Source organism: Rhopilema esculentum, chromosome 11, assembly GCF_057945365.1.
Source record: "Rhopilema esculentum isolate cy_ngs chromosome 11, ASM5794536v1, whole genome shotgun sequence".
Classification (NCBI taxonomy): domain Eukaryota; kingdom Metazoa; phylum Cnidaria; class Scyphozoa; order Rhizostomeae; family Rhizostomatidae; genus Rhopilema; species Rhopilema esculentum.
This window is the reverse complement of record NC_142825.1, coordinates 13,644,542-13,672,201: the sequence shown is the minus strand read 5'-3', so window position 1 is coordinate 13,672,201 and position 27,660 is coordinate 13,644,542. Positions and strand designations below refer to the sequence as shown.

The window sequence follows — 27,660 nt, the reverse complement described above, 5'->3', positions numbered from 1 at the left end:
CATCCATCCATCCATCCATCCATCCATCCATCCATCCATCCATCCATCCATCCATCCATCCATCCATCCATCCATCCATCCATCCATCCATCCATCCATCCATCCATCCATCCATCCATCCATCCATCCATCCATCCATCCATCCATCCATCCATCCATCCATCCATCCATCCATCCATCCATCCATCCATCCATCCATCCATCCATCCATCCATCCATCCATCCATCCATCCATCCATCCATCCATCCATCCATCCATCCATCCATCCATCCATCCATCCATCCATCCATCCATCCATCCATCCATCCATCCATCCATCCATCCATCCATCCATCCATCCATCCATCCATCCATCCATCCATCCATCCATCCATCCATCCATCCATCCATCCATCCATCCATCCATCCATCCATCCATCCATCCATCCATCCATCAATCCATCCATCCATCCATCCATCCATCCATCCATCCACCCATCCATCCATCCATCCATCCATCCATCCATCCATCCATCCATCCATCCATCCATCCATCCATCCATCCATCCATCCATCCATCCATCCATCCATCCATCCATCCATCCATCCATCCATCCATCCATCCATCATATTTTTTACGAATTCTCATGTTTTGGTTACCTGCTAGACTTCACAAAGAGCCACGAAAATTTGTCACTGTGGAAGTTTCTATGCAAGAGCCTGTTATTAGTTGTCCCAGGTAGGCCCAATTGAAGCCTTGGTTTCTCTCTCCCCTACGTATGTGCTTTTTTCGAATTACCATTAAACCTTAAAATGAACATTTCTTCTAAATCACCAATCCTAGGTAGGACTAGGTTAAAACGGCTTAGCTAGAGTGGAAGCTCTAAAGACGTTTGTTGTAACTGCTTTTCTCAGATTACCAATTACATTACGTTAAACATAGAATTATGTGATACAAAAAGACACGAAGGCTCTCAACGATCACGAATGTATGACCCCCAAACTGTTTATTTTAGAAGCAATTTAATTGGTGTAGCGTAGTATAGGGCATCTTAGTTCGATGATTATGGGCCCCTGATCAAAACGGTCTTCCAAACTATTTTATATCTTTGTTTTTAAGAAGTTGCGCCAATTCACCTTGTTTTCAAAACGAGGACTTTCTTGCAGTCCGTTCTTCGAGGCTTCGTCTCAGCTTTTTCCTTAGGCAGCCTAGAGGCCCCCGTTATGCCACGTGGCTAGTAGAACTGATGGAGCAACCCTAACAGTTCAGACCTCGCGTTTCTGATTGGCCTGTTTCGATGAACTGATTTTCATGAGTTTCAAAGACAAATTTTAGGAAATTGAAATTGAATTATTACGCTTCCCTGTTAGATGATAGTTAATGTTAAAACGATTAAGAGGTCCGAAAGAATAGCAATGACAGACAGACAGAAAGAAAAGCAAAAATATTCGCTGAATCGACGAAATGCAAAATGCTCTAATTCAAAATCTTAGTGAAAGCAAATATTGGATACTAACAATTCTGGTAAATATAGCTAGCCACAAATATTCGTCACGGTGTCGAGGCTCTATGCAAGAGCCTGTTATTAGTTGTGCCAGGTAGGCTTGGTTTTGTTTAAGTTCTCTCTTCCCTAAGTATGAGCCTCCATCGATTTAACCCCTAGACCATAGAATGAGCATTTCTACTAAGTCACCAACCTGATATGACAATTTTTAGAGAATGAATAACATATGTCCATTCTGAAAGGGTTTTTAATCGCAAATGGCAAGCTATAATAGAGGAAACATTTCAAAAATGTTATTGTTTGACGTCCAAAATGCTTCGTTTCTCAAAGTGAACATCAAGAACGCAAATTGTGACAAAAGTGAACTAATTGTGTGTTAAAATATAGAACTTCTAGACGTGAGGGTTTATAGTATGCAAGAAACTAAGATGATGTAAACATGTGCTAGAACAGATAAACACCGTGCAAGAACAAATAGTACCAACGTAGATATGATTTTTGGTAATGTCAATCTCAAAAGCTCGTTATCTGAATTCATCAAAAGCAACCTTCCGTTTCCATACTCCATCTACTTTTTTAGAGATTCCTCTTTTTGTTGCTGCCCAAATCGCCTGGCCGGAGTCATCTATTATCCAAGAGCTTTCTGGAGACCATGGTAACAAATCAACACTGGCTGCTTTCAGAGCTTTTCTGATTTGCCCTTGATCCTTTACTTGTGTCCATTCGGAATCTTCTACCTGATCAAAGACGCGGTAAGGGTAATAAGAAATGGCATATGATTTTCCAAATCTGCTCAATCCATAGACAGTTTTCTTTTCAACATCAACACCCATCAGTGAGGAAATGTAAGGCAGCTGTCGCCAAAATTCATTCTGCTTCTCTGTGAAAAAGCAAGTGGCAGAGTCTCTTGTCGTGTGTGTTTTATTTTGATAACAGAAAAAGAATTGCTCATTTACTTCGTCATAAATCATGCTGAATGCTGGAGACGGCAACCTCACTGACTTCACCCTGATATCTCTACTCTGGTTAATTTTGCATTTGAATGGCACATTCCTCTCTAAAGTCGAGTTCGCAGTTCCATTGAATTTTGCCAAGTTGTTCTTATACGCAAAATCAATGATGATATCTTCATTGCAGTTTTCTCCTCTTGATAAAGTCTTTGGGTATTTTGCCTGGAGTGTTATCGAGAATTCCTGCCTGTTTAGCAGCCACATTGTATCAGTTTGAATCATAATAAACCCAGGCGTGGTTGTGTTTCTGGACGGGGGTAGACTGAAGCGACTTGTGTTGACGAATGCCAGTGATTTCAACTGAAGAAATTTGGTATTGAAATAAATCATGAGAGTTACACCATAAGCATTTGAGTTGCTTTTTCCAATCAAATGGGAAATTGAGAGGTTTAGGTAAAGATAGCTGTTTTCAACCAAATTATCCAAATTGAACGTTGTTAAATTAAACTGAAGATTGCTCGAATCTGTCTTGGATCTTTTGATTTGATACGTTGTTGAATAAGCCAGGATTCCAGCCTCAGTTTCTGTGGTTATAGTTAGAAAGGTATTGCCCATTGGATGTGCAGCGTCTACCACCTTGAAACCAAAGCATAGAGTTACAATTCATAAAAGAAATTTGTAAGACGGCTCAAGAAGTGAGATTTTGTTATCAAATAGAACAAAATCTGATGCTTATTAATCTTTTTTCGGAATCATCTTCCGCTGCTGAGCAAAATTTTTTTGTTGCTATTGATCGATTTTCTTTGATCTTTCTGTTTAAAGGCAAAATTTTCTGTTTGCTTTTAATTATTTCTCTCTTGTTGAGCAAGTTCCCATTTTTCTTCAATATTTTTCTTTATGATCGATTTAATTATCTCGACAGTTCACCGTACTATTTCGAGTAAACGCTCTTTTAATCCCCTATTCGAATAATCTCTCTTGCTTTATCAAAAAGCAGCTATATTGAAATAGCGAAAAATATATAAGCGATTAAATAGTGTAATTGCGAAACGACGCAGAAGGAAATCTTATATGTTTTGAAACCGGAAACTTCATTTTTTGCAGAGAACTCCTTCGATAAGTAATACACCGCTGACGTTTAGAGCAGCCGTGACGAAAAGGTGTTGTAGATATAAGAAAAATCCGTTTTCTATTAGTCAGGTTTTCATATGTCGTAATTCGTCGGCGATGATCCCGACGCAGCTTCCCGATGGTCTATGACAGTCTGCGATGGTTTATGACATATGAAAACCGGGTCATCGGCGGTCATACCCGATCATTGCAAAAGCCAAAATAATTTGACTTTCCCGACGCTTCCCCGACGAACAATATTAAAGAGAACAATGGATCAGGAATATTCTGTAAAAAAAATGTTCATTTGAACTGAAGGGAGGGTAACTGTTTCGCTGAAATACTGGAATGTTTTCGATAGTACAGAGAACATCAAGGGGGCTTTAATTCCTAGTTTGATTCCTAGTCTTAAGTTTGAGTTTCATCATTTTTTAAAGGTGAATCAGGGTGAATCTTTAGCTATGTCATGATCATTACATAATCCACTAAACAGGCATTTTTCCAAGAAAATTCATACCCGAATTTGCCACTCCTTTTTTATCTTCATCGTAACAATGGCTTCTTCTAGAGCAATATTTTTCTGACGGGTGCGTGGGGAAAGTTTCTTACTTTGTTGTAATGAATTTTCATTTGCAAGTATATCCCGAAATTATCAATGTGTTTATCATAGATCGATGATAGTATCAAAAGTTGACTATTGGCCTTTATCAGCAGCCATATTCCCAAACTTTCATCAAAATTATAGTTTTGGCGCTTCAATATTGTTTATAGCATCGTGGATCGCCCGACAATTGGGGATCATCCCCGACCGTCAGGAATGCTGTGCATCATCGGGGATCATCGCCGACGGGTTACGATATATGAAAAGCAGGCTTAATGGCGCGTGGATTATCGAAATTTAATCTATCCTTTTGCCAATGTTTGAGAATTTCGAACAAGATGGTGTCTTACTTTAACGAGAGGAATCTACAGCTTGCTCAGATTCTTTTTTATAAGGTTTTGACCAGCTACAAATTCAGGTCCTTGCTGCTGCAGTAACATTTGACTGTCACAGATTGCCTGAAAACAATAAAGTCTTTGAAAGTCACTCTCCTTTCTTTCGCCTACTGGCCACATCGCGAGAGCCACTAGTTGTTAGGTCTTCATATCGACGTTGCTAAAACGAGGAACAAGCGGAACAACCTAGTAACAAGCGGAACAACCCAGTAACAACCCAGGAACAAGCGGAACAACCCAGTAACAACCCAGGAACAAGCAGAACAACCCAGTAACGAGCGGAAAAGTGAAGTTATTGTTTTGTAAATAACACATGGGGGCGTTTATAAGCCAACTCTCTAAAGTTCGTGTGGGCTAGCACGTGCACTATCAAGAGGCCGTCAAACACTTCCGTTATGTAATTTTTTGGCAGTTCGCGGCCATTTTCCCTCCTTTTCACACAACCGTACATAGTTTGATGGATCAGAAAACCTGTCGTTTTGGTTTTTCACTCGAATCAAACACCGACATAGCAAGGCAAGGGCTGGTACACAAAAAGCCCAAATTGAGGGGTCGAAAATTGAGGTGGGGGATAATATTTAGAATATATTAATGGCAACCGACGGGGCAAAAGGACCGGGGGGTGTGGGGGTGTCACACCTCCCCGATAGTATCTCAATGAGAAATTTCAGGTAAAATCTCAAAAAACTAACAACAAATGTTGCCAAGTTTGTACGAGAAATAATCAGACAAGGCAAAAAATTGGAAATTCTCCTGTGAACTGAATCAAAACTCCATTTCTAGGCATAGATTTTTACTCATTACTTTTGATTGTACACTATTAATTGTCGCATTTTTTATGTTCAAAATACAGTCACACAAAAATGAAAAAAATAGAATGATATCTATAAACCTACATTTTCAGTAGAGATTCTTCCGAGTTTCTTGTGAGTTAATACAATTTTAAAAAGTACGTCTATTGGGATGAAGATAGATTTTCAAAAATTAATAAACGAGGAAGAGGGCCTCTTCAGTTTTCAACTTCAGAGTAAGCCTTTATTTGATTTGCATTTAAACATCTCTATACGGCAATCTGGCACTAGACCCCTCTCCCCCCTTAGAATTTTTTTCTATGCCTGATTAATGCCTTCACGGAGGCCCTTAGACATAGGGGGTAAATTTATTGAAAATAGCAAAAGTATGCAAAAAAGACGATTGCAAGAAATGACTGGAAGAAATGTTCTAAAACGCATTTTGAGCTACCATAAAAGCTCTATTAAGCCCCCCTCTCTATTAAGTCCCCCCTTATCAAGCAAAACCTTTAAATAAACCTCCCCTCTCTATTAAGCCCCCCCTCTCTAGCCTTTGATGTCAAACACAGAAAACATACGCATTTAACCATTGTATTTTTCATGAAACTGAGTTTGATATTAACGTTTGAAAAGTTGTTGTAGCAGTAACTATATTAACTTTTCTTGTTATATTAATGTTGTAATTACGTTAGAGGCCATCTTGACCTAGATACCTTTTTAATAAAAAAAAGCAAGTAACCTGTTTACTCCATTGTTGTTAATTTCAAATATTTATTGTTAATTTCTCTTACAACTTATAATTTGGATAAAAGAAGAAGTCAACTTTCCGCCTCAGTAAAATTATTTCTGGGCAAACCATCAGTTTCTCGTAGGCACATCAATGTCATTTTCTCCCCAGGCGATTGAATGGCGCAGTATCGTGAACTAATGATGGCATGGTGACAAACACGCAACCAATGTTTGGCGTTTTCATCATCATCATAAAAAATTAATTTATCTAAATACACTTAGTTGAAGAGCCATTCTTACATCAGCTATTTACGTTAATCGAGTGCAACAATTTGCAGCAGATTAAACAACAGTAGCAACATAAAAAATTCGACAATTAATAGTGTACAATCAAAAGTAATGAGTAAAAATCTATGCCTAGAAATGGAGTTTTGATTCAGTTCACAGGAGAATTTCCAATTTTTTGCCTTGTCTGATTATTTCTCGTACAAACTTGGCAACATTTGTTGTTAGTTTTTTGAGATTTTACCTGAAATTTCTCATTGAGATACTATCGGGGAGGTGTGACACCCCCACACCCCCCGGTCCTTTTGCCCCTTCGGTTGCCATTAATATATTCTAAATATTATCCCCCACCTCAATTTTCGACCCCTCAATTTGGGCTTTTTGTGTACCAGCCCTTGCCTTGCTATGTCGGTTTTTGATTCGAGTGAAAAACCACAACGACAGGTTTTCTGATCCATCAAACTATGTACGGTTGTGTGAAAAGGAGGGAAAATGGCAGCGAACTGCCAAAAAATTACATAACGGAAGTGTTTGACGGCCTCTTGATAGTGCACGTGCTAGCCCACACGAACTTTAGAGAGTTGGCTTATAAACACCCCCATGTGTTATTTACAGAACAATAACATCACATTTCCGCTTGTTACTGGGTTGTTCTGCTTCAGAGGAGGTGCGAAGCTAGGCGGCGCATGCGCATTTCGATGTTTTTCCTGAAGAAGCTCATGGCCGACATTTGCGAAATTTGCGGTACAATTTCAAACGGTAAGTGCTCATCCAAGTTTTTCATCAAAGTTTTCAGAGTTTGTAGAAACCTCTAGTTTTATCTCTCAGTATTACCTAATTTCATATTTACGGCTTTGAAATTACTTAAAATGCCCAAAATTGAGTTGTAATCCCCATATGGTTTAGGCCCATCTTACGAATTTGGCCAAATGCATGTTTTCTTGGGCCGTGTATTTCCTTTCTTTTGTGGGGACAGATTCATTTTATGTGTAGATTAGGTCAATACAAGTCTGATGATGTTAAAATTTCTATTAGTCCCAATTGGTCCCCACAGCTAATTGGTGAAATGACCTTTTAAAAATTGTAAATTTTGGCGGGGTTTAACGAACCCGCCATTTAAAATTCCGAATGTTTACATATGTTGCATGTAGGAATGTTAAGTTAAAGTTGTCTTTCAATATTGGTATTACACTTATTTGCCTAAAACGTGTTTTATTTTCTATGGAGACATAATACTGAGTGCTAGTGTTAAGTAAATCTAGAATTTAGGCTAAAACTCTCCTACCAGTTTGTTAACTTGCACACATAAAGTTAAATGCAAGTTTAGGGGTCATCCAAAAATATTTTCTGTCCCAGTTAAAGCAATTTTGCAGTTAAAGGAGGGGGGGAGGTATGAGTTCAGCTGGAACTTTTAAGAATTCTGCATTTTGCACAAGGATAGTTTTTGCCTGCAATGACCATAGCTAGTTTCTAGCTGTTTGCGAATTTTCACCACACAAATATTTTTCTTTGAAGGCCTGGGGCAGAAATGAATATATATCCTAATGGTGCAAAATGAATCAAGACATGTGAAAAACACAGGCACTCTAAAAAAGGAGAGAATTTCCTTTGCTACGTTTAAAACCCATTTCAGAAGCACTCATCACAGCAGATAAAGCATGTCCAGCAAGCAAGACCCTCCAGACCAGGCAGACTTAACAAAAAATACCTAGAGAAAACAACTTATATAATTAGAAAAAGCTGGTTGAACTCCTATTATACCTATGCCTTGCAGTGATACACTGTTTGATGTAATTGCTCACTGGCCTCAGACAGCAGAGAAGAAACATGGATGTTGCTGTCATTGTGCTAATGGATATTCAAAGATATATTGCAGCAAGTGTCAAGTTTGCCTATGTCTGAGATGTTGGAGAATTGCTTTGCTAACTATTATGCAAATAAAACTTTTATCATGAAGCATATATATACTTCTTTTCAAATAATATGCAAAGCACTTTATTATAAACAGAACAAAATGCAACTAATAAAATATGAAAGTTTTCAATTTATGTTAATGTCACAAGTGTAGATACATGTATTCCTACTGTTGATTTTTGATTGATTGAATGTCTTCCAGTGTTAATGTGTATGTATCACAGTTATCTTCCTATAAAGATTAGAATCAATAGATTCAAAGTTTACATATATTAAACCATCTTTTTTTCACAGTATGGAATTGCTTTTGCTAGGACTGTGAAAATTTTTTTGTGGACTTATTTTGACATACTTGATATGAAGAAATTGCAAAAATTTCATATGATCACATTTAGTTGAAAATGTGCAATATTATGAAAAGATATTTTTCATTAATTGAAAAGGCTGGATCACATCAAGAATCTCAATATTGCAAAAGAAAAATATCACCTTTATTCAGAAAACATCAATTTCAGGAAAGAAGTACTAGGTACTTCTGATAATCCTATACCTTTTGGTGCCATTAAGACCCAATTCAGCATATTTTCAATAAACCAAACCATAAAAAATAACAAGGAAAACAACAATTGTCTGTAAACCTCTATGTTTCTGAATTGTTTTATGGAATTGTCAACGATTTTCTACCATATTACACAAATTTTGGTGTGCTTATCTTGCATCAAGGGATTAAACTAAAGGTTAGTAAAATGTCCCATGTATAATGGTTTTGTATACATCGAGGAAGGGGATTTAACAAAGTAACATTGGTCAATAAAGACTTTCACTTGGGGAACTTCCTTTAAAATCTCTTTCTCAATCCAGGTCCTTTAACTATTTTAAATCTTTAACTAAGAATTTTAAATCTGATCATTTTATGTTTGAAAAAACCTTAGTCATATGCAAAAAAACATAGACAAACACGAGGAAGAAAAAGTTCAATAGATAGGAATTATAATCATAATAAAATTGATTTTGGCTTCTTGGTTAGTTTAGTTGTTTATTTCTTTCACTGTAACTCTTTCTAAAAGAACAATTTTATAAACATGAGCCTCAAAGCCAGTTAAAAGTAAGAACAAAGTTTTCAAAATAAGAAAAGCCAGCCTTAACCTCAATTTCCTGGCTCCTATAGAACAGAATGTAAGGCCTAAATCAATCAAGGTACAAGGGGTTAAATCTTCAAGAATAACATATGAATTTGATATTTCTTGCTCATTGAGCAATTTTTGTATCTTCTGTCAAATTTGGGCTTCTGTGCTCTGCTGTACATGTATACATATATACAGTTTGGCAATGAGATCTAAAAGCTATATATAATCAGTTCAGAGGTAAATGATATATTGTTTTTTAAGTTCTCTGTTTGTCAAACTCATTAGTTTAGCGTTCTCTTCTATCCGCGAGGTCCCAAGAATTTGAATTGTATTGGTGTAAATGCCCTACGCTTGCAATAATCTTTGCTTCGAAGTTGATCGCAATGATAAGCAGCATCCATACAGATGTTATAGCGACTGGATCCAGGGAACCTCTATCCTTAAACCATTGTTCTGACGCCTTTTTGGATGTTAGGTTTTTCAAATGATCGGTATTTCTTGAGATAACAAGTATCTTCTCTGCATAATTTCGTTTGTCGCTAAGCAGAGACAAGTTAACCAGTGCTCTGAAGAATATTCCTCATTGCTACTACCAAATATTGTTGACAATCATCCTAGTACAGAACCCTGTTTTTGGTGTTTGAACAATTCATGTTTGTGATGCCTAGGCCAGGAGAGGTCCGCACGCCAGCTGAGCAACAACGATACTGCAATGAACGGCTTTCTGATGGCTACGATGGAATGCGCATGCGCTACCTAGCTTCATACCCCCCCTGGTTCTGCTTGTTCCTGGGTTGTTACTGGGTTGTTCCGCTTGTCCCTGGGTTGTTCCTGGGTTGTTCCGCTTGTTCCTCGTTTTAGCAACGTCGGTCTTCATATAGTTAAAACACAGAATTTAATATTTCAATAGATGTGTGTATTTTTATTTTTTAAATGGTAAGCTTTTTGGCATATAAGATGAGGTCATCTTGAACTCAACATATGATTGCATATCAATTTCATATTCTAGAGGAATTTTTGATAAGACAGAAGCTTTTTGAGCACGAAAAGGAGTTTGAAACGGCACGGTTCGGAGAAAGGATGAAGCAAGAACGCATTTTGGCGGAAATAAAGAGGGTTAAGACAGGCACTCTTCAAAATATAAACGACAGATAATGGTCGAAAGTAAGCTAAAAATTCTTATCCATTTGTTGATCGGAAGTAATGTGATAGGAAGAAAGACACATTTGATTTGTTGTTTGTTTTTGACCAATCAGCGACCGCTAATCTCTCACCTTGTTGAAGTGTCCAAGAGAGAAAAGAACGCTTTCTGTCTACACAAGTCGAGATCTTTTGTTTGATGTAGACAGATTACAAAACTCCTAACTGAAAAGATGACGTTGCCTGTCAAATGACTTGATATTATCGTCGCTTTACGTTTTTCCACACTCTGGGCGTGTAGAATGAAATTCCTCAAAATGTACAAATTTTGACTGACATAGCTATATGATCACATGCTCTTTCCCAATCAAGCCATTGTAATTTGTTGTTTTTGAATAAAAGATAGGCAATTTGCATTACCATCTACCAATCTACCTACAAGAACTTTGAAAGGTTTATCATACAAGTAAGGGCCACTTATAATTTTAACCCTGTGGAGCATGATGGAAGTCACCATTCAGGACGTGTGAAAAATGCACGGTCAGCAAAAAGTTTGATCATCGAAGTTTTCAAATCCGATAATAGCGTCGGAAAGAGCTTGCAAACTGAGTCAACTATTGTAAAATAATACATCAATGCGATTTAACCAATAACCTAAAAGTGAGATCTGTTGAAACTTAAGGTTTGCAAGCAACCAGCCTCTCTCAAATTTGATGACATCTTTTGATACGAGCATGAAGTTTGGTACATAATTCCTAAGACGATGCTTTTGCAACCATCGAGCGGTTGCTTCAGTGACGTTTTGTAAAAAGAAAACATGCTCAGTTCAATCAAGAAACGCTGACGGTATATTAACAAATATTATCAGCTCCGCAACAATTTGATTGAGATGTACGAACACGATAAAAAAGCTGCAAATGGAAGGCCTGAATAAAATATGGAGAGTTATCATGATTTCTTCTATCCTTTTTTGAAACAAAGAGAAAATTGTGAAAAACTAGATGATCTGAAGAAAGAAAGTAAAACCACGAGAAGAGTTAACTGGGCGGTTCTAATACCGATATACTGCATAGGTAGCAGCATCTTTTGCTAGAAAATCATTCTTTAAAAAATTTAACAAAGCCTACCTTTCCGACAAAGTCGACTTCAAATGCATAGTAAATATCTCCCTTTAAACCAAACTGAATCAGAGCTTCATTATCAATCTTTCTAGTCCAGTCGGTCAGCAGGTTCATCTCACCATTGTCCATTAAGACAGTTCCATTATCAACTGTTGTCGATGCATTTATCCTGCGAAAGTGAAACTGATCATTGCTTGTCGCAAGGCTAGAGAAATCTGGGGCCGTAGAAATATGAACTGACATGTTTTTCGTTATGGTACCGAAGAGAGATATTTTACCTGTGAATATGTCATTCACAAACATGCTAGACGATGGCGAAAGTTCTACACTTACAAAACCCTTTGATATGGAACATCCAAATAACTCCATTCTCAAACAGGTCGAGTAATCAGAAGCTCTTGCTGTTGGAACAACTCTAATGAACCTCATTTGTATGTTTTGAATCCAGTTAACCTTTGTTTCAAATTGGTCAGTATGTTCCCCTTGTAGACCGTCCAATTCCACAGCGGAGCTTAAACCTCTATTGTAAAACTCCCAAATTATTCCGTCATTACTGTACTCTATTTTAAATTTAGAAATTCCATTTCTGCCGTTTAAACCACTACCTTGAATAGCAACAGCACTTAATATTTTTCTGGTTCCGAAATCCACCTGTAAGTATTCCGACACCGGTACATAAGTACCTGAACACCATCCCGGTTTAGAAGAATGCAATCTAGCAATATGAGGCATGTGGTCGATGTCATTACTCCAACTTGTCCTTGCATAAAACCTAGAATCCGGTATTTTTCTGGTTCGCACTCCAAGTTCATTTGAACAATCAGCAATTCCATCCCGTTCATGAAAAGTCTTGATGCTGACTTCAATAATTGAAGCTCCTGACCCCCCAATCTTGTTAACAGATTTCTCCCAATCTTTTCTCACCTGTCCTGTATAGCCAACATATGCCAGAGACATATTGACATTTGGAACAGGGGCAGTTGCAAATGTTGCAAAACACCAATCTTTTGTAGCGCAAGAGCTAGACCACTATTCATGTTAACTGAATCCTTTGCTGACATGAACAGGATCTTCCCTGGGGGAAGGTTATTTAGAAACGTTGCTAAATTGTCTTGATGTACTGTGCTGCCGACGACATCGTAATTCATCCTATGCTCAAATAGGCCACTTCTGAAATCAAAGAGAACGATATCTATCCCACGCATGTTTAGACTGTGTTGACGGCCATTGACTAGCACGTGACTTTTGCAATGAGCACAACCAGTATCTGGCGGGATGTCCTTACAGGATTCGGATATGATCTTGACTTTAAGTATATCTGAAATATAGTTAAATTATGTTTAGTATATATGAAATTAGATAAAATATTTCAAACTGGCTCTTTTATTTGGAATTAATTTCTTACTCAGAGAAAAACATCAACATTAATTAAGATAAAATGATCCCTCATCAGAAGACGTTGCCACATCCCTCATCAAATCAGGTTTTGAGGCTACACACCATCATCACAGGAAGCAGCGTCGGGCCGTTCTCAAAACTTTATCGAAGAACTGGAGAAGAAGTTCGAGGGGAAAATCCGTCTTCAAAACTTTATCGGCAAAGAAACAGACGAAATACTGCAACAATTAGGGTCAGTCGACAACTCGAGATCTACAACAAACGGATAAACGAATTTCAGGATTTAAAAATAAGCGTGCAAGAGTTGAAATTGGAGAAAGGGGATGGCCCCGTTCACGTTGGTATGTGGAGCATCAAAAATACGGAAGAAATTTTGAGCCTATTTTCGCACAACTAAAAGGAAAATTACACTTTGCTTCAACTGTATGTGATCCAGTCACAAAATCATAGAACGTAGGATGAAAAGTGGATGCCAAATCTGTGATGGCAAACACCATAAATCAATATGTGACAGGAAGGCTGAACAATCTCTTTTAGCCACAGGGGGAAAAGGAGTTAAATCCAATTGTTGTCGACAACGTAAACGGAGTAAAATGCAGAGCCTTGTTAGATACAGGTGTCGAAAGTTCGTATATCTCAGCCACATTGGTGAACCTGTTGGGTATAAAGCCAGTGTTGAAACAAACTAGGCAAATAGATAGGATGCTGAGTACAGCACACAAGCGCATAGAGATCTACAATGTGGAAGTTAACAGCATTAAGGATGATTTCAAATTGGAGATTGACGTAAGTAAGTAGGTCGAGAGGTGCTTTAAGCTATAAAGAATCCAAGATACGAAGATGTTCTTAGAAGGTATCAACACTTGCAAGGAGTGAGAATGGATGATATAGATCTAAAGCCAGAGCTTCCAGTTCACCTAAACGTGGGAGCCTCAGAGTTTGCAAAGATCAAAACAAATGCCAAGGTAAAAATTGGTAAACCAGGAGATCTTGTAGGAGAGCAAACCAGATTAGGATAGACACTGATGTCTCCAGGAGTCGATACAGAGTAAAGTCAGATTTTATTCTCTAGAAGCACTTTTGGAGACTATGAGCATCTTTGTTAGGCCTTGAGGATCGTAACAAACAAGAGGAGGATCTTTCAGTTTACGGTGCGTTCAAGTGCGTTCTAAGAACAGTTAAGACAAGATCTACAAGGGTGCTATGAGCCTGCGCTCTCAAGGAAAGCAAAATGCCGAGAACTGCAAAATAACAAGACAGGAAGTATCGCAAGAATGAATTAGGTCATAAATTAGAAAGGGAACCAGAGCTGTTTATAAAGTACAATCAGATAATCAGAGACCAGGAGGCACATGGGATCATTGAAAAAGGAGAGAACGAACCAAGTGGAAAGTTCTTTTTATTTGCCTTACAAACCTGTAGTGAAGGAAGCTGCAGAAAGTATTAAAGCAAGGGTGGTGTATGATGCCTCTGCAAAAGCCAACAATTATGCAGCTTCATCAAACGTATGTTTAGAAACTGGACCGCTGCTGCAGAATCTTATATGGAACAGAGTGAAACCAGTCTCATTAGCAGGAGACATGAAAAACAGGCGTTTCTACCGATTAGAATAAAGGAGGAAGACCGAGATCTTTTGCGGTTTGACAAAGAAGAGTGGAAAGAGGGACATGCCGGTTTGCGCGCATACTTTTCGGTCTAAACCATTCTCCATTCCTGTTTGGGGCTACAATTAAGGGACATCTGAAAAATAAAAAATAAGAGTTTCCTTATGGAGTGAACGAAGGAAGACACAGCATCTATCTTAAAGGGCTCTCCAGCCAAAAAAAAAAAATTTTTATTGACTAAAAAGTTAGCAATTGGTGCGTGTATTATGGCAAAGTCGTTGTTATTGCAAAATTCCAATTAGTTTAGAAGTTATAAGGCTTTAAAGTTGCACCTTTCCGAGAAAAAAAACGACGAATCAGTTTTGTGACATTCTGACGTCACAATGTGCGGCTCTCGTTCGCCGTGAATTTCGTATATCTTCCACCGAATCGTGAAGGAGTCATGGTCACGCGTTGATAACGGCATCTAAATCTAGAGCACGAGCTGTTTAGGATCGAAAAATATTAAATGTTTACAATCATTCTAAGTTTGCGGGTTGGAATGTGTCCATGCTGTGTCACGACTTTGTTTTGATCACATGTGTAGGCCCACAAAGCTACGGCTTCCTGTTCCAGCTCTTCCCTCGCGTATAATTAATCAAAATTGACACTTCAGTTGTTCTCCAGAAACGATGAACAACTAAAGGCTTCAGAATTGATATCTGAAATGCTCAAACTAAAAGCCGGTGGAACAGAACTGAGAGTACCATCACTTGCAGTGTTCAATTTGCGAATCGCTGTCGTTCGATTCGGTTTGAGGCGAGACTAACGAAATACACTGTGACGTCAAAATTGCGTCACAGTGTCACCAAACCGAAAACTTTTTGTCGGTTAATTCAATTCAATTATCGAAATGCAAGAGCTTATATCTCACAAACTGTAAAAAATATCGAAAAACAAATAACGAATTCGTGATCAGCAGGCTCAACTCCTTTAGATTGGCCAATAAAATGCTAGTGCAAAATTTGGCTGGAGAGGCCCTTTAATGACATAATTTTATCTGCAGAAACTGGAAACGACAGTAATCAAGATTTTCGATGTAGCCGGCTTTAAATTACACAAATGACATTCGAATATACCAGAATTGGAAAGTAATAATACAGAGAATTCAAAGCAGAGTTTTGCAAAACAATAGTTACGGTTGAAGACAGACGAAAACAAAGCTTCTAGGTCTATCTTGGAACAAGGTAGATGATACAATTGGATTGACCTTTCCGGAAGAACAGATCACAGTTATATCTAAGAAGAGACTGCTAAAAAGTCTTAAATATACGATCCTCTGGGAATAATCTCGCAAGTAATTCCAGGGGGTAAGATCATATAACGAGATGTTTGTGAAGCAAAGCTGCCATGGCATGAGGAGCTACCAAGAGAATTATCGGAAAATTGGAACAAAAGGACAAGAACACTACCAGAGAAAGTAGAGATCCTCAGAAGTATATCAAAATATGAAGAAAAAGTGGAAACATCGATCTACATGCTTTTGGTGACTCAATTGGAATTGGCACAGCAGGTTTCAGGTTAAGGTTTACAATCAACCCCAAGCAGGGATGTTACCGAAAGACCGCACTGAAGGATCAAAACCGTTCAAAATCGTTGGGGTGGATTTTGCAGGCCCCTAAACTTACAAAGTTATAGTAAAGACGGAAGGAAAAATCATATTTTGCACTGTGCGCATGCAGTTTAATTAGAGCTATATACATAACTGTTCTTACAGACCTGACAACTTTATGATTTGCTTGAAAGAATTCATTGCAAGAAGAGGGCATCCTAGCAAGATTTATCCTGACAATGCGAAAACATTCATAGCTGCTTCAAGAAAGATAAAGAAGATAATGATAGTTGAAGAAGTTCACCACATATTGATAATCGTGTTGTTTCGAGTGGCGCTTTAAGTATATATTCCACTCTTCTCTATTTTATCATGCAAAATTCATTCTGTGGCCAATTATAAAACGCATGTGTACTCCACTCCCGTGAACTTTGCTCCCATCAGAGAACTTTCACCCTCGTAAACTTTCGGGGGGGGGGGGGGGGGGGGGGGTTCACCACTTCCTTTTGACGATGTTCATTTTCTGGAGCACAGAGTGAATAGATTATTCCTCCACATGGCAAAAGTTGTCACGGCAAGTAACTAGAGAAAAATTCCTAAACTTTGAGAGAAGAAATTGGTAGAAAAAAGAATAAGAGACTATTCGAACAAAATAGAAACTCATGGCGGTGACTGTGTTGGAATCGAAAAGGGTCAAGCCATGGCATCTTTGCTTTGGCGAGTTTCAGAACTCCACAAAACTCGACACAACCAGTAGCCGTGTTGCCAGGTAGGCCTCAAGATAAATCATGTTGAAACCATTTTTTTCAGTAATGATAGCCACAATACCATTCAGCCTAGTGGTGTAGTGCTACCAAAATAACAAGAGGGGCTCCTGTACAAAATTTTGCAAAAAGAATAGCAAAAGTAGAAATTCGCCAATTTTCTCATTAACAAGGTGGTTTAACCCCCCTAAGCTCCCTAGCATAACACCCCTGAGTCAGGCCCAAAGCATGTCCTTCCACATAAAATGGTTCTGTTCACATTCGAATGGGTTTGGTAATTTCTAGCCTAAAACTGAGGTTTATTTATAAAGAAGGTCTTTGCGAATCAGCGATCTTAAATTTATAATCGGCAAATAATAGACAACCTTTAATCAAGATAAAACGAAAGAACTATAATAGTATTTATCTTGGTTTACTTAATTGGAGTAATACCAAATTTGCTGGAAGTTCAGAGCTCCCAGTAAAGCATAGTAAAAGTAGTGGCGTATAATGCTGAAAACTAATTAGGCTTAATCACAAACAAAAAGAATTCAACATGGCTACATTATAAGGTTGTATTGTGCATCATTCACATGATATCAACAGATCAAAGAAGCCCATTGTACAGAAACAACGTTGTTGTGCACAAGACAATGCACGAGTGTTAACAGATTATGATAGAGCACATATAGCCAAGATAATGGTAGACCACCAGAGAGCTATGTAGCCAGAGAGCTATGATGAATTTACATCGATCTATTTTGATATATAACAAATGGTTTACCTTTATCGTCAAAGAAGGAGAATCTCGCGCGGTCTTCATCAGTACATCCATTGCTATGTAGGATAAGCAAATTTCCATTGGCAGGATATAAAGCTCCATTCAAAGGATGTATACAATTAGTTGGTCCATGCTCAAGTAGAGAGAACTGGTTGAGTTTGTAAATTGTTTCTGGAGATTGACAGTCGTCAGTCAGTCGTATATATGAACTTGAGAAAATAACACATTTGCCGGTTTCAACGTGCCTCAAATGGTAATTATTCATATACTCAAAGCGATCGCATGCAAATGGATTCATCAGTTTGATCAAGTTCTCTGCAGAGTTATAAACCCAACATAGTCCACCAAAGTGCCGGATGATATAGTAGGCTTTCTTTCTGAAGTAGAATTTGTTGGTGTTTCCATCGCAGCCTGACTTCAGGACAATTGCAGTATTATTTGCAGGATCAGCATCTCTATTTTCTGGATGCAAACATTTGTTAGAGAGAAGATGTCGAATCACTCGATTGCTTTCATCGTATTGAAACAAACTGTTTGTACCACTGCATTGGCTTGACAAGGACAAGAAGCTTCCATCGCTTGTGGCATTGATATTGATGCATTTCTTTGTTGGTATATGGATGAGTCTTGCTCCTCCCTGCCATTGGAACTTTTCTCGGCAAAGTCGACCGTAAACCAGGACCTGACGGACCTCATCGTACTCTAAGCACTTTCCATCAAAATGGCGAATGTAATAGGTCTTTGACACTCCAAAGTTTGTGCCTACAACAAGCTTTTTTTGTGCGAAAATAAAGAACACAAGGAATAAGAAAAAACGTTCCATATCCACGGTCACTCTTTGATTAAGATACGAACAATGTGCATTGCAGCTTTATAGTTGTGTCATGACATATTGAAGCACCCCTTTTAAATGTTTCTATTCGCTTGTAAAGCAAATAAAAGACAGGTGGTTTATTTAGCCCATACTGTATTACATAGACCTTAATCGATACATTAAAACCAATACAATGTTGATACCCTAGCAACGTCAACTGTGCCTGTTCTGTATGTTTATGAAAAACTCATAAGGTGTCATTGTATTCAAGCCTTTTTTTTAAACGAAGGCACTCTTTCATTTGATGCTAGGACGTATTAACCTTAGCTTTCATAATGTTAACAACAAAGTTTTGTAGCCATAACAAAGTCACATCATTGCAAGATGTAGTAGATTTTGGTGTGATTTTAGGTTTGATAATTTATAGTTGCTCAACCAGTTCTCAACAGAAAAACATGTGGCTTGAAATTAGGAAAGCAAATCTAAGACAATCATATCCGCTTTTAAAGAATAATGTTTTCGCAGGACCTTGCTTTGTCAAAAAAACTTTATAAATTTCATCAATTTCTTATTTCTTACAAACTTTGGACGTATTCTAGATAGCAAACATGACCTGTGCAAAGTTCATTAGCTTCTGCAGCAAATGGCAATTTCATATTGTATATCAATCAATTGCTGTCGACATCAGTCATACCTTTGGGTTTTTTTTATGATCACTTCTGCTAAACAATTAACAATGAATATTTTGATTCTGCTACGCAAAGAGCAATCTAAATTTATTCAAATTCCGAATGTTGATTGTGCTGAAATGCAAATAGGCAGTCTCCCCTGTCCTTAGGCAAAAAAAGCTAAAAGTAAGGACCGTATAATTGCTTTTGTAAAAAATTATAAAATCATTTTGATAGTTTGATTCTAGTATTATATGAATCATAAGGTATGCAACTTATTTCGGTAATTATGGCAATTATCAAATACAATCTTGGTACTTATTTTCAGAAGAAAAACATTTACCTAGTTAAAAACCTTCTTTGAGCTGTGTTTGACTTATAATTAAAAATACAGTAGATGATGAGGTTTGTTCACAGGCGGAATAAGTTTCTATCATTGTCATGGTTTAAGGTAATCAAGTAAATTGTGAGATTGAAAAATATTTATAAAAAACGATATTCTATGCGAATGTTTTGAGTTTGCTGGGAATATGCTCTTTTTGACAAAGGGATATCAATTAAAGATCGCCAGTTCAGAGTAAGTATATTTTCATATTTATCTTTGTCGATGCCTCATTTTCTCTCTTAAAGTTGATTAAAAATTCATCTTTATAAGGTTTTTTTTAATATAATCTCAGGAAAAGGCTACAAAGAAATATTAGTCCCAGAGAATCAAATTAAGTCCTATAGAAACGAGCTGTTTCTATGCTTTATTGAATGAACTCAGCTTACACCTAGCAATATTCCTGTGATAGTAATCTCGTAGATGACTTCATGTTATCAAACGACACTGCAACCAAACGAATTGTCATTCTCTTAATGCTCCTTTTGTGAAAAGTTACTTTTGTGGCATAAGAACATGAAAAATCCTGATAAGCAAGTCAAAAAAGGATAGTATACTAATAGTAAATCGCTGAAATTTACAATCTTCAATGGTGTTTTATACATAGGCCATGAAAATTTATCTGCAACAGGAGTTTCGAAACAGGAATATTTGCACAGGTCGTGTCAACAGATTTCCATGTTGTTGAATCATAACAGATTTTTTTTCAAAATGATTCTTAAAATGGTTCAAATAACTGATTGCTTCCATTTATACATAATAAAATGTTAATTCAATTCAATTTCTTTTTTAATAAGTTTTTAAAATGACATATTAAAATTCTGATCTCTATGTCGTTTTCTTTCTTGCAGAAAACCACAACCAGCTCACATGAACTTGGTCATCGCTTGAAAAGAATAAGTTTATCAACAGAATATTGATGTAGTCTTTATTAACCACCCACAGTCAATGGATATCCTTTTGAATTACATGAATATGTAAGATTCATTTGGTTGAGCAACTGGTTGATTAATCATAAATTCTGAACGGCTATTGAATTTTATCTAGGCAACAGTAACCATAAAATGTCTGCAATTAATGATGTTTTGTTACTTCTGAAGCCTAAAATGCTTCAACTTTTGCAGCAAAATAGAATGATTTGAATAGCAAATAGAATGTTCTATGACTGTAGCATACAGAAGATTCAAACCACTTCTATCAACAGGTGACATTTTCTCATTCAACGAATATTGAAAGAAAATTAAGATGTCGCATTATTCATGTGTCAGAGTGTCAGACGAAAAGCTTTAGTTTACTAAATTTTTGCTTTTTTCAAAGCCATTTTTAAGTTTTGTACCACCAAAAGATTGTTAATTGATTAGCAGAAAGCCATTCTGAGGTGCTCTTAAATTCAGTATTTTCAATAGTTTTTAAGCTATGCCAGTTTTTATGAGAGAACAAATTCTAGTATCATTAGCGAAAAGATGAAACTTCAGAATTTCTGAGGAAGTTGGCATTTCATTTATAAATAATAGAAAAAATAGGGGACCTAAGACGCTTTCTTGCGGAACTACATGGGTTATACGAGGTGACTTAGATAGGACCCAATAAAGGTAGAAGTTTTGTGTTCGATCAAAGAGATTAGACTTAAACCAATCTTTAAGCAGTACCTCTAATTCCATGATGAGAAAGCTTTGATATTAATATTTCATGGTCAACTGTGTCAAACACTTTAGCAAGATCTAAAAACATACAAAAAGAAATTTATTTCTTTTCAATGGCATTAGTTTGATGGTTACATAGGTTAAGTATTGCTTGGGTTGTAGATTTATTTTTTTGGAAGCCAAACTGATGGAAATATAATATTTTATGTTTTTCTAAGAATTGGACAAGTCGGGTATGCATGAAATATTCAAAAATCTTTTTTAAAAATGGTTAACAGGGATATTGGACGATAATTAGAAACGTCTAATTTGGAGTTTGCTTTGTGAATTAGAATAACCTAATATCTTAAAGTAGAGAATGATATTGCCTTTTACTTAAAGACTCGTTTATTAAGTCAGATAGAACACTTGATAAAGAATCACTTATGTATTTCACCATTGTAACTGGAATGTCATATGAAACTTGTGATTTCAAGTCTTTGAGTAGCATAATTTAACTTTACCAGGCTCAACAGGTGAAAAGAAATTTCTGAGAATTCATTTTTTAATAAAGCCTTATAGTCAGTCCTAGCTAGCTAGGTTAGGAGCTATACTTTTGTAAAAAAGTTATTAGCTATTTATTTATCGTCTGAAAAAAGCTTACCCTCAAAATCCAGTTTTATCCTTTGATGAGACTTACGATTATTTTTTATTCATAATTTTTTTAATTCCTTTCTAGTTTAGCTTTGAGTCATTTTTGAAGTTATTAAAGTATGAAGTGTAATGATTTTGTCTACTTAGTTAAATTACACGATTAAGTGTATTTTTTGTATTTTTCATGACGTAGAAACCAAAACTGGTCTTTTCTTTCGATAAACTTTTTTTGGAGTGAGGTTTTTGTAGCTATTGATTTTAGAATGCCATTAGATTTGCGTTGCTGTTTCCTAAAGCGTTTCGATTTTTTTTAATGGAGCACGTTTAACGGGGTAAGAAAGTTGTTGTGAAATTTTTCGCATTTTGAGTCTAATGTTTCATCAACAGAAAAAGAAATTATCTGTTTGGAATAATTTATGTATGTTTCCTTATTAAAATTGAGTTAATCTCTAAACATCGAGTTTTCTTTAACTTTAGTTCTATTATCAACCTCAAATAAAGTGAAGATTGGAAAAAATGATCAGATAATTTATCTATCGAATCATCACTATCTGTTACTGTGTCTAAAGAGTTTATGAAAGTATTATCAAACAGTCTTTTGGTGGTACGAAACTTGAAAATGGTTTTGAAAAAAGCAAACATTTGAGTAAAATAAAGCTTTTTGTTTGACACTCTTCAAGGTTCAAAACGTTAGAACATCAGAACAAACGTCAGATTTATGTTCTGACGTTTTAAACTCCGAACATTGTCAGACAAAAAGCTTTATTTTACTCAATTGTTTGCTTTTTCAAAGCCATTTTTAAAATATTATCAATTAGGCTAGGAGAAGGATTATCAACAATTCTAGTTGGCTTAAAACTAGAGGTTTAAGAAAGTTTGAGAGCATCAAATTAAGGAAGGAATCAGTATTGACCGAACTGTCAACTTTAAGAAGGTTAATAAAAAAGTCACCTCAAATTTAATATTGCCTTATTTTCTTTACTTATGTTAGATAAAGTAGATTTTAAGTTATCGAAAAATGATGATAGGTTTTCAAGTATCATTGCATTCCACACCTTTAAATATATATGTTTTGCTTGGATTTAGAATCTTTAATCGGATGGGCTTCAAATTCAAAGTCAGAATTTTCATGAGATTTGTTAATATCATCCTTTAAAGAATAGGAAAGATGGTTAGCGATGAAAACATCACACCCACTTTTCATATTTCTACCAGTTTGCCCAGAAATATTATGAAATCCTTCTAGTTTGATTTGATTTATAAGTTTATCAAATATAGAGTCAAGATTGTCAAGCAAGATTTCTAAGTTTTCTAGGTTATTAGAGATATATGAAATATAAGTATGAAGGATGCTTAACATCTCATTAGCATTTACAGAGTGAGACTCAATTAGTTTATGAAATTCGTGGTTATCGTATTAATTTAATTTAGAGAATTATGTAAGTTAGAATCTACGTCACTCTTAAATTATGTAAGTATTTCTTGTTTATTTGCAAGTTTCGAGTTGATTAAGTTGACTTTAGTCAAATTACGAGATAGCTGTTGAGTTTCATTTACAAGTGAAGCTAATATTGTAAGAAAGATTAAGCAGATTATTATAATCAAGTGTGAAAAAGGGAATAAGGATAACGCGTTTAAACAGCACGAGGGATACACAAATGTCAACAAATGTTTGTCAAAATCAGTTATATTCCAATTTCGGATTTTCGTGCATCTTGTGTGAACAAGGTGTTGACGTTGATCCCCAGGGATAGAAGACGATGACGTATACGTTCCGGTAGTGATATTGACGATATGAATGAGCGATTCATCACTTTCGATGTTAAAGGCAATATATCACGACGTTGATTGATTAAAAGAATTGTGTTTAGGCTATTGTTCCAGCTATTATTCTCGTTAACCAATCCACAACGAGACAGATTGCCTTTAAGCTCTTTCATAATTTTTACATTATTTAAACATTGAAACGGAAAAGCATTATGAAGGCAGGTGGCACAAAAGAATTCTCAATCTTGTTCAGAAAGTTCATGAAATGATTTCTAAATGGATCCAACAATTGCATAGGTCGCAAAAATTGAGTTTTAATAATCATAAACAGTTTTATGCCAAAATGGTATTAAAAGGGTTCTTACACACGTTTTTCCAAATCTACCACGTCGTTGATTTTTTTATACTGAGCTAGCTTTGTCTTTTCTTAGGTAAATACTTCCGTTTCGTGTCCAAACAAACTTGTAGTCTAGGTCTCGCTTCTTTGTTTTAGTTAACCTCAACAGATTTTTGTTGTGTTAGGTCAGGCTTTCATTCACGTAGATTTCGTTTCACCAGTAGAATTTTGAAAACCAAGATCAGAAATATTCATCTTCCTAATGTTATTTCGGGCGATTCGGCTCAAAAAAGACGCTCTCGTTTTTCTAGAACGGCATTTTGTTACAATGCCTGCCTGTTTCTTGGGCGAATTTCTGTGGCTTGCTTCTTTGCCATCTTTATCAATAATAACTCTGATTTCTTGGCCAACTTTTACAATAATTTCTTTGCAATTTTCATCAGAAAGGTGAGGAGCCTTCGAAACTTCATCCATCTATCTGCGACCATATCGCCTATATTCTCTGTTTATCTTTCGTTTTTGCTAAGAAAAGCATTGCACGTTTCTAGCTTTTATGATTGAAGTTTTTAATATTCAGCCCTAGCAAAACTAATTTTAGAAATTCACTCAACTTCTATTTAGTGAAGATGAGCAAAGTTTAGCGAGGGGGACAACACGGGACCATATCTTTTATTGATATTTATTTAACTGTTAGCTTTTAAGACGACTTGAAAGTGTACTGTAGGGGAACCTGTAAAGGAATTTGAGGATCAAAATAACTGTTGTTTTATGTCTTTCAGTAATTGAGTTAGCCACAAAAAACACCTTTGCCGAAAAACGAGACGTATTGAAGGTTTGAGGTTTTGTTTTGGTAAGGGTAAGGTATAGCGACTCCTGCCGATGCACCAACGGCCAATCGCCGCTTCTTATGACTTGATAGTAAAAGAAAAAATATCAATTTCTTATTCCATGAGAGACCTGGTAATGTCTTTTGACGGACCTATATAATTTATACACAGACATTGTTGATGTTTCCTCATCAACTGTTATTGTAAAGAGACATTTAGGGGATTATCCACTCAGTGGCAGATATTATGTGGGAATGGGGGGCATTTTTTTTAATTTGAGCAGGTGCGACAAATTTGTATTGCGCAGTGCAGAATTTTCACAGATAAAATTTTTGATATTTTCCGTATTTCCCAAGGCCAGGACTGAATTCCGTAAAATAAATGTCTTTCAACAATGTGCCTCGCCTCGTCATGCTTAGAAAGGCCACTTTCTTACTTCCAGTTTTGGTAAAAGTAGTCACACTGAAAAGAGTAACAATATAAAAACCAGATTTTGGATGTGAATGTCTATTGTTGCACAAACAGAACAGAGGTGGATTCAAAGTGAGTTCCTTGGTGCACAGAACTCAGTAAGTTTTCTAACATACCGCTAAAAATAGTGTTGCCTGAAACAAGTAATATTTAAAATAAAAAATAAAAGCTAAAAATTCTAATTGCCAGTTTCTTCTCTGCCGTGATTTGGCATTGATTGGATGTATGCACACCAGAAGTAATGTTGCGAGACTTTGTCACCCGAGGAAGGAAGGAGGAAAAGGACTGATCTGCATTGAAAAATGTACAAAGAAGGAGAGTAAGTCGTTGCGTGGCTATTTGAGAGAGACTGCAGAGTGGATGCTTCAAGCTGCTTTGCAGGAGAAGGTATTAGATGAAAAAGAGAGTATCCAGAACTACCAGAAGAGAATGCGCGAGGAAAAAGTCAAGAACTGGAAGGAGAAAGCCCTGCATGGAGAGTTCGTGCGACAAACATCAGATATAGCCGGAGAAAATTCTTGGGTATTGGCTTAGGAGTGGTTTTTTGAAAAAGGAGACAGAATGTTGGATCTTAGCTGCCTAAGAACTGGCATTAAGAACATACTCGACAAGTAAAGCATAGATAAGACTTCAGAGACACCTCTGAGTAGATCGTGTGGACACTCTACTGAAGCTGTAAGGCATATTATCAGTGGATGCACGAAGCTTGCCCAGAGAGAGTACAGGAAACGTAATGACAAGGTGGCCCTGCGGGTACACTGGAAGATGTGCAGCAATTACGACATAGAATGTACCGACAAGTGGTTTGATCATCATCCATTAGCAGTCGCAGAATATAGAGATGCTCGAATTACCTGGGTAACGACTATCTACACAGATAGAAAGCTGCAGCACAATCGACCGGATACACAGGAGTGGACACTAATTGACAAAGCTGTACCAGCGGGTCAGGACATTATCAAAACCGAGGACGGGAAGTTGACCAAATATCAAAATCTAGCAATCGAAATTAAGAGACAACACAGAGCATTGAAAGTGACAGTAATACCAATCGTGATTGGTGCGCTTGGAGCAATCTCAAAGAACGCAAAAGACCTGTCATAGGAAGTTAGACATTCCTGACATCTTTAGAACAGCTCACATATTACGGAAAGTGCTGTGTTTCTCTGCTGCAAGAATTACCCACAAGAGCATCATTGGACTGGAAAGAATCACACAATAATAATAATTAAAATAATAATAATAATGGAAACATTTCATTTCCAATTCAACTTAAACTACAACTACAAATCTCACTATTACAATGTAAATTGCAATGGGCTAGTCTGGTTTTACAAGAAAAAAACTATAACAATCGTAAGGTATAAGGAAAAATTGAGAAAAAAAATAAACAACTAAAGTTAAAAAGGATGTAATTCCAGATTTTTCCATGGCTTTTTTTTGCAACAAGTATGTAGTACGTAGTACGGATGGCAATGTTGGGAAGTTTAGAAATGAGGCACTGTTTTTGTTGCTGATCGATGGAGAGAGAGAGTCACACATTTTGAAGAATGAATTGCAGGAATTGCCAAAGATGTCAAGAGAGCTCATAGAAAGATTAACAAAGGAGACACATTTAAACTGCCCTTCTAAACCAGATAAGAGAGGAGCATACTTGCTGTGTTTTCTTGTACAATAATAATAATAATAATTATAATAATAATAACAATAATAACGATCGATTTATTCACAGCATGGTATGATATAGATATCTATGTACAAGCTTATTTAGGCCTTCTTTGCAAAATTTAAGAATAAATATTCAATAACTACATGTATATAACAATTAGATAAATAAATTGAAAGAAAAGAACTTGAAGATTAACAGACTTTTTGAAAATTTTACAATGAGTTTATAGTTATGTTTTACTCTTTTCACACCAAGGCGATTATTTTCTTCATTTTCTAGTCATAAAATCCAACATGAGCTACGTAGCATCAGGTTGCAACAACATTCTTCTCCTTTCCATTTTTTTATCTGAATTAAACTGGGCAATATTTGATGACTCTTGTATTTCTGTGCACAACTTATGCCATAAGTTTTTTTTATTATTAGCTAGCTATATTAGGATAAGCAACGAAAGGAGCATCGTGGCAGGGACAAGGAGGGGGGGGGGGGCAGATGTTCCCTAGCTTCGACCATTCCAAAATTGTCGTAATTTCGTATCTTTTCGGCTAAAGAATATTGGGCGTTAATAGAATGCTATGAAAGTTCAAAGATACCAATCAGCACATGGAGGAGATTATGAAGACAGAGGAAGCCAAGAAACGTTTTCGAATGACAGTCAAACTGATGGTTAAGCTAATAAAAAAC

The 27,660-nt window shown here is 36.6% G+C and overlaps 1 protein-coding gene and 1 long non-coding RNA gene across 2 annotated transcripts; one reads left to right on the top strand and one right to left on the bottom strand.

Moving 5' to 3' along the window:
- Window positions 1–1,376: 1,376 nt before the first annotated feature.
- LOC135694016 (uncharacterized) lies at window positions 1,377–20,897 on the bottom strand. The gene is made up of 3 exons (XM_089111412.1): window positions 17,769–20,897; window positions 11,655–12,966; window positions 1,377–3,071 (listed from the first exon to the last, which is right to left on the bottom strand). The coding sequence occupies exons 2-3, from the start codon at window positions 12,603–12,605 to the stop codon at window positions 2,010–2,012; spliced, it is 2,013 nt and encodes a 670-aa protein (XP_088967538.1). The 5' UTR covers window positions 12,606–12,966; window positions 17,769–20,897; the 3' UTR covers window positions 1,377–2,009.
- On the top strand, window positions 6,464–8,464 carry LOC135688938 (uncharacterized). The gene is made up of 2 exons (XR_016144286.1): window positions 6,464–7,105; window positions 7,862–8,464. It is a non-coding gene; the product is annotated as an uncharacterized LOC135688938 (long non-coding RNA).
- Window positions 20,898–27,660: the final 6,763 nt, after the last annotated feature.

Bases quoted from the DNA above. Each gene is read 5' to 3' on its own strand.
- LOC135694016 (XM_089111412.1), bottom strand. From the start codon at position 12,605: ATGTCTCTGGCATATGTTGGCTATACAGGACAGGTGAGAAAAGATTGG. The intron at 3,072-11,654 runs GTAGGCTTTGTT...TTTGGTTTCAAG, and splicing joins AAGTCGACTTTGTCGGAAAG to GTGGTAGACGCTGCACATCC.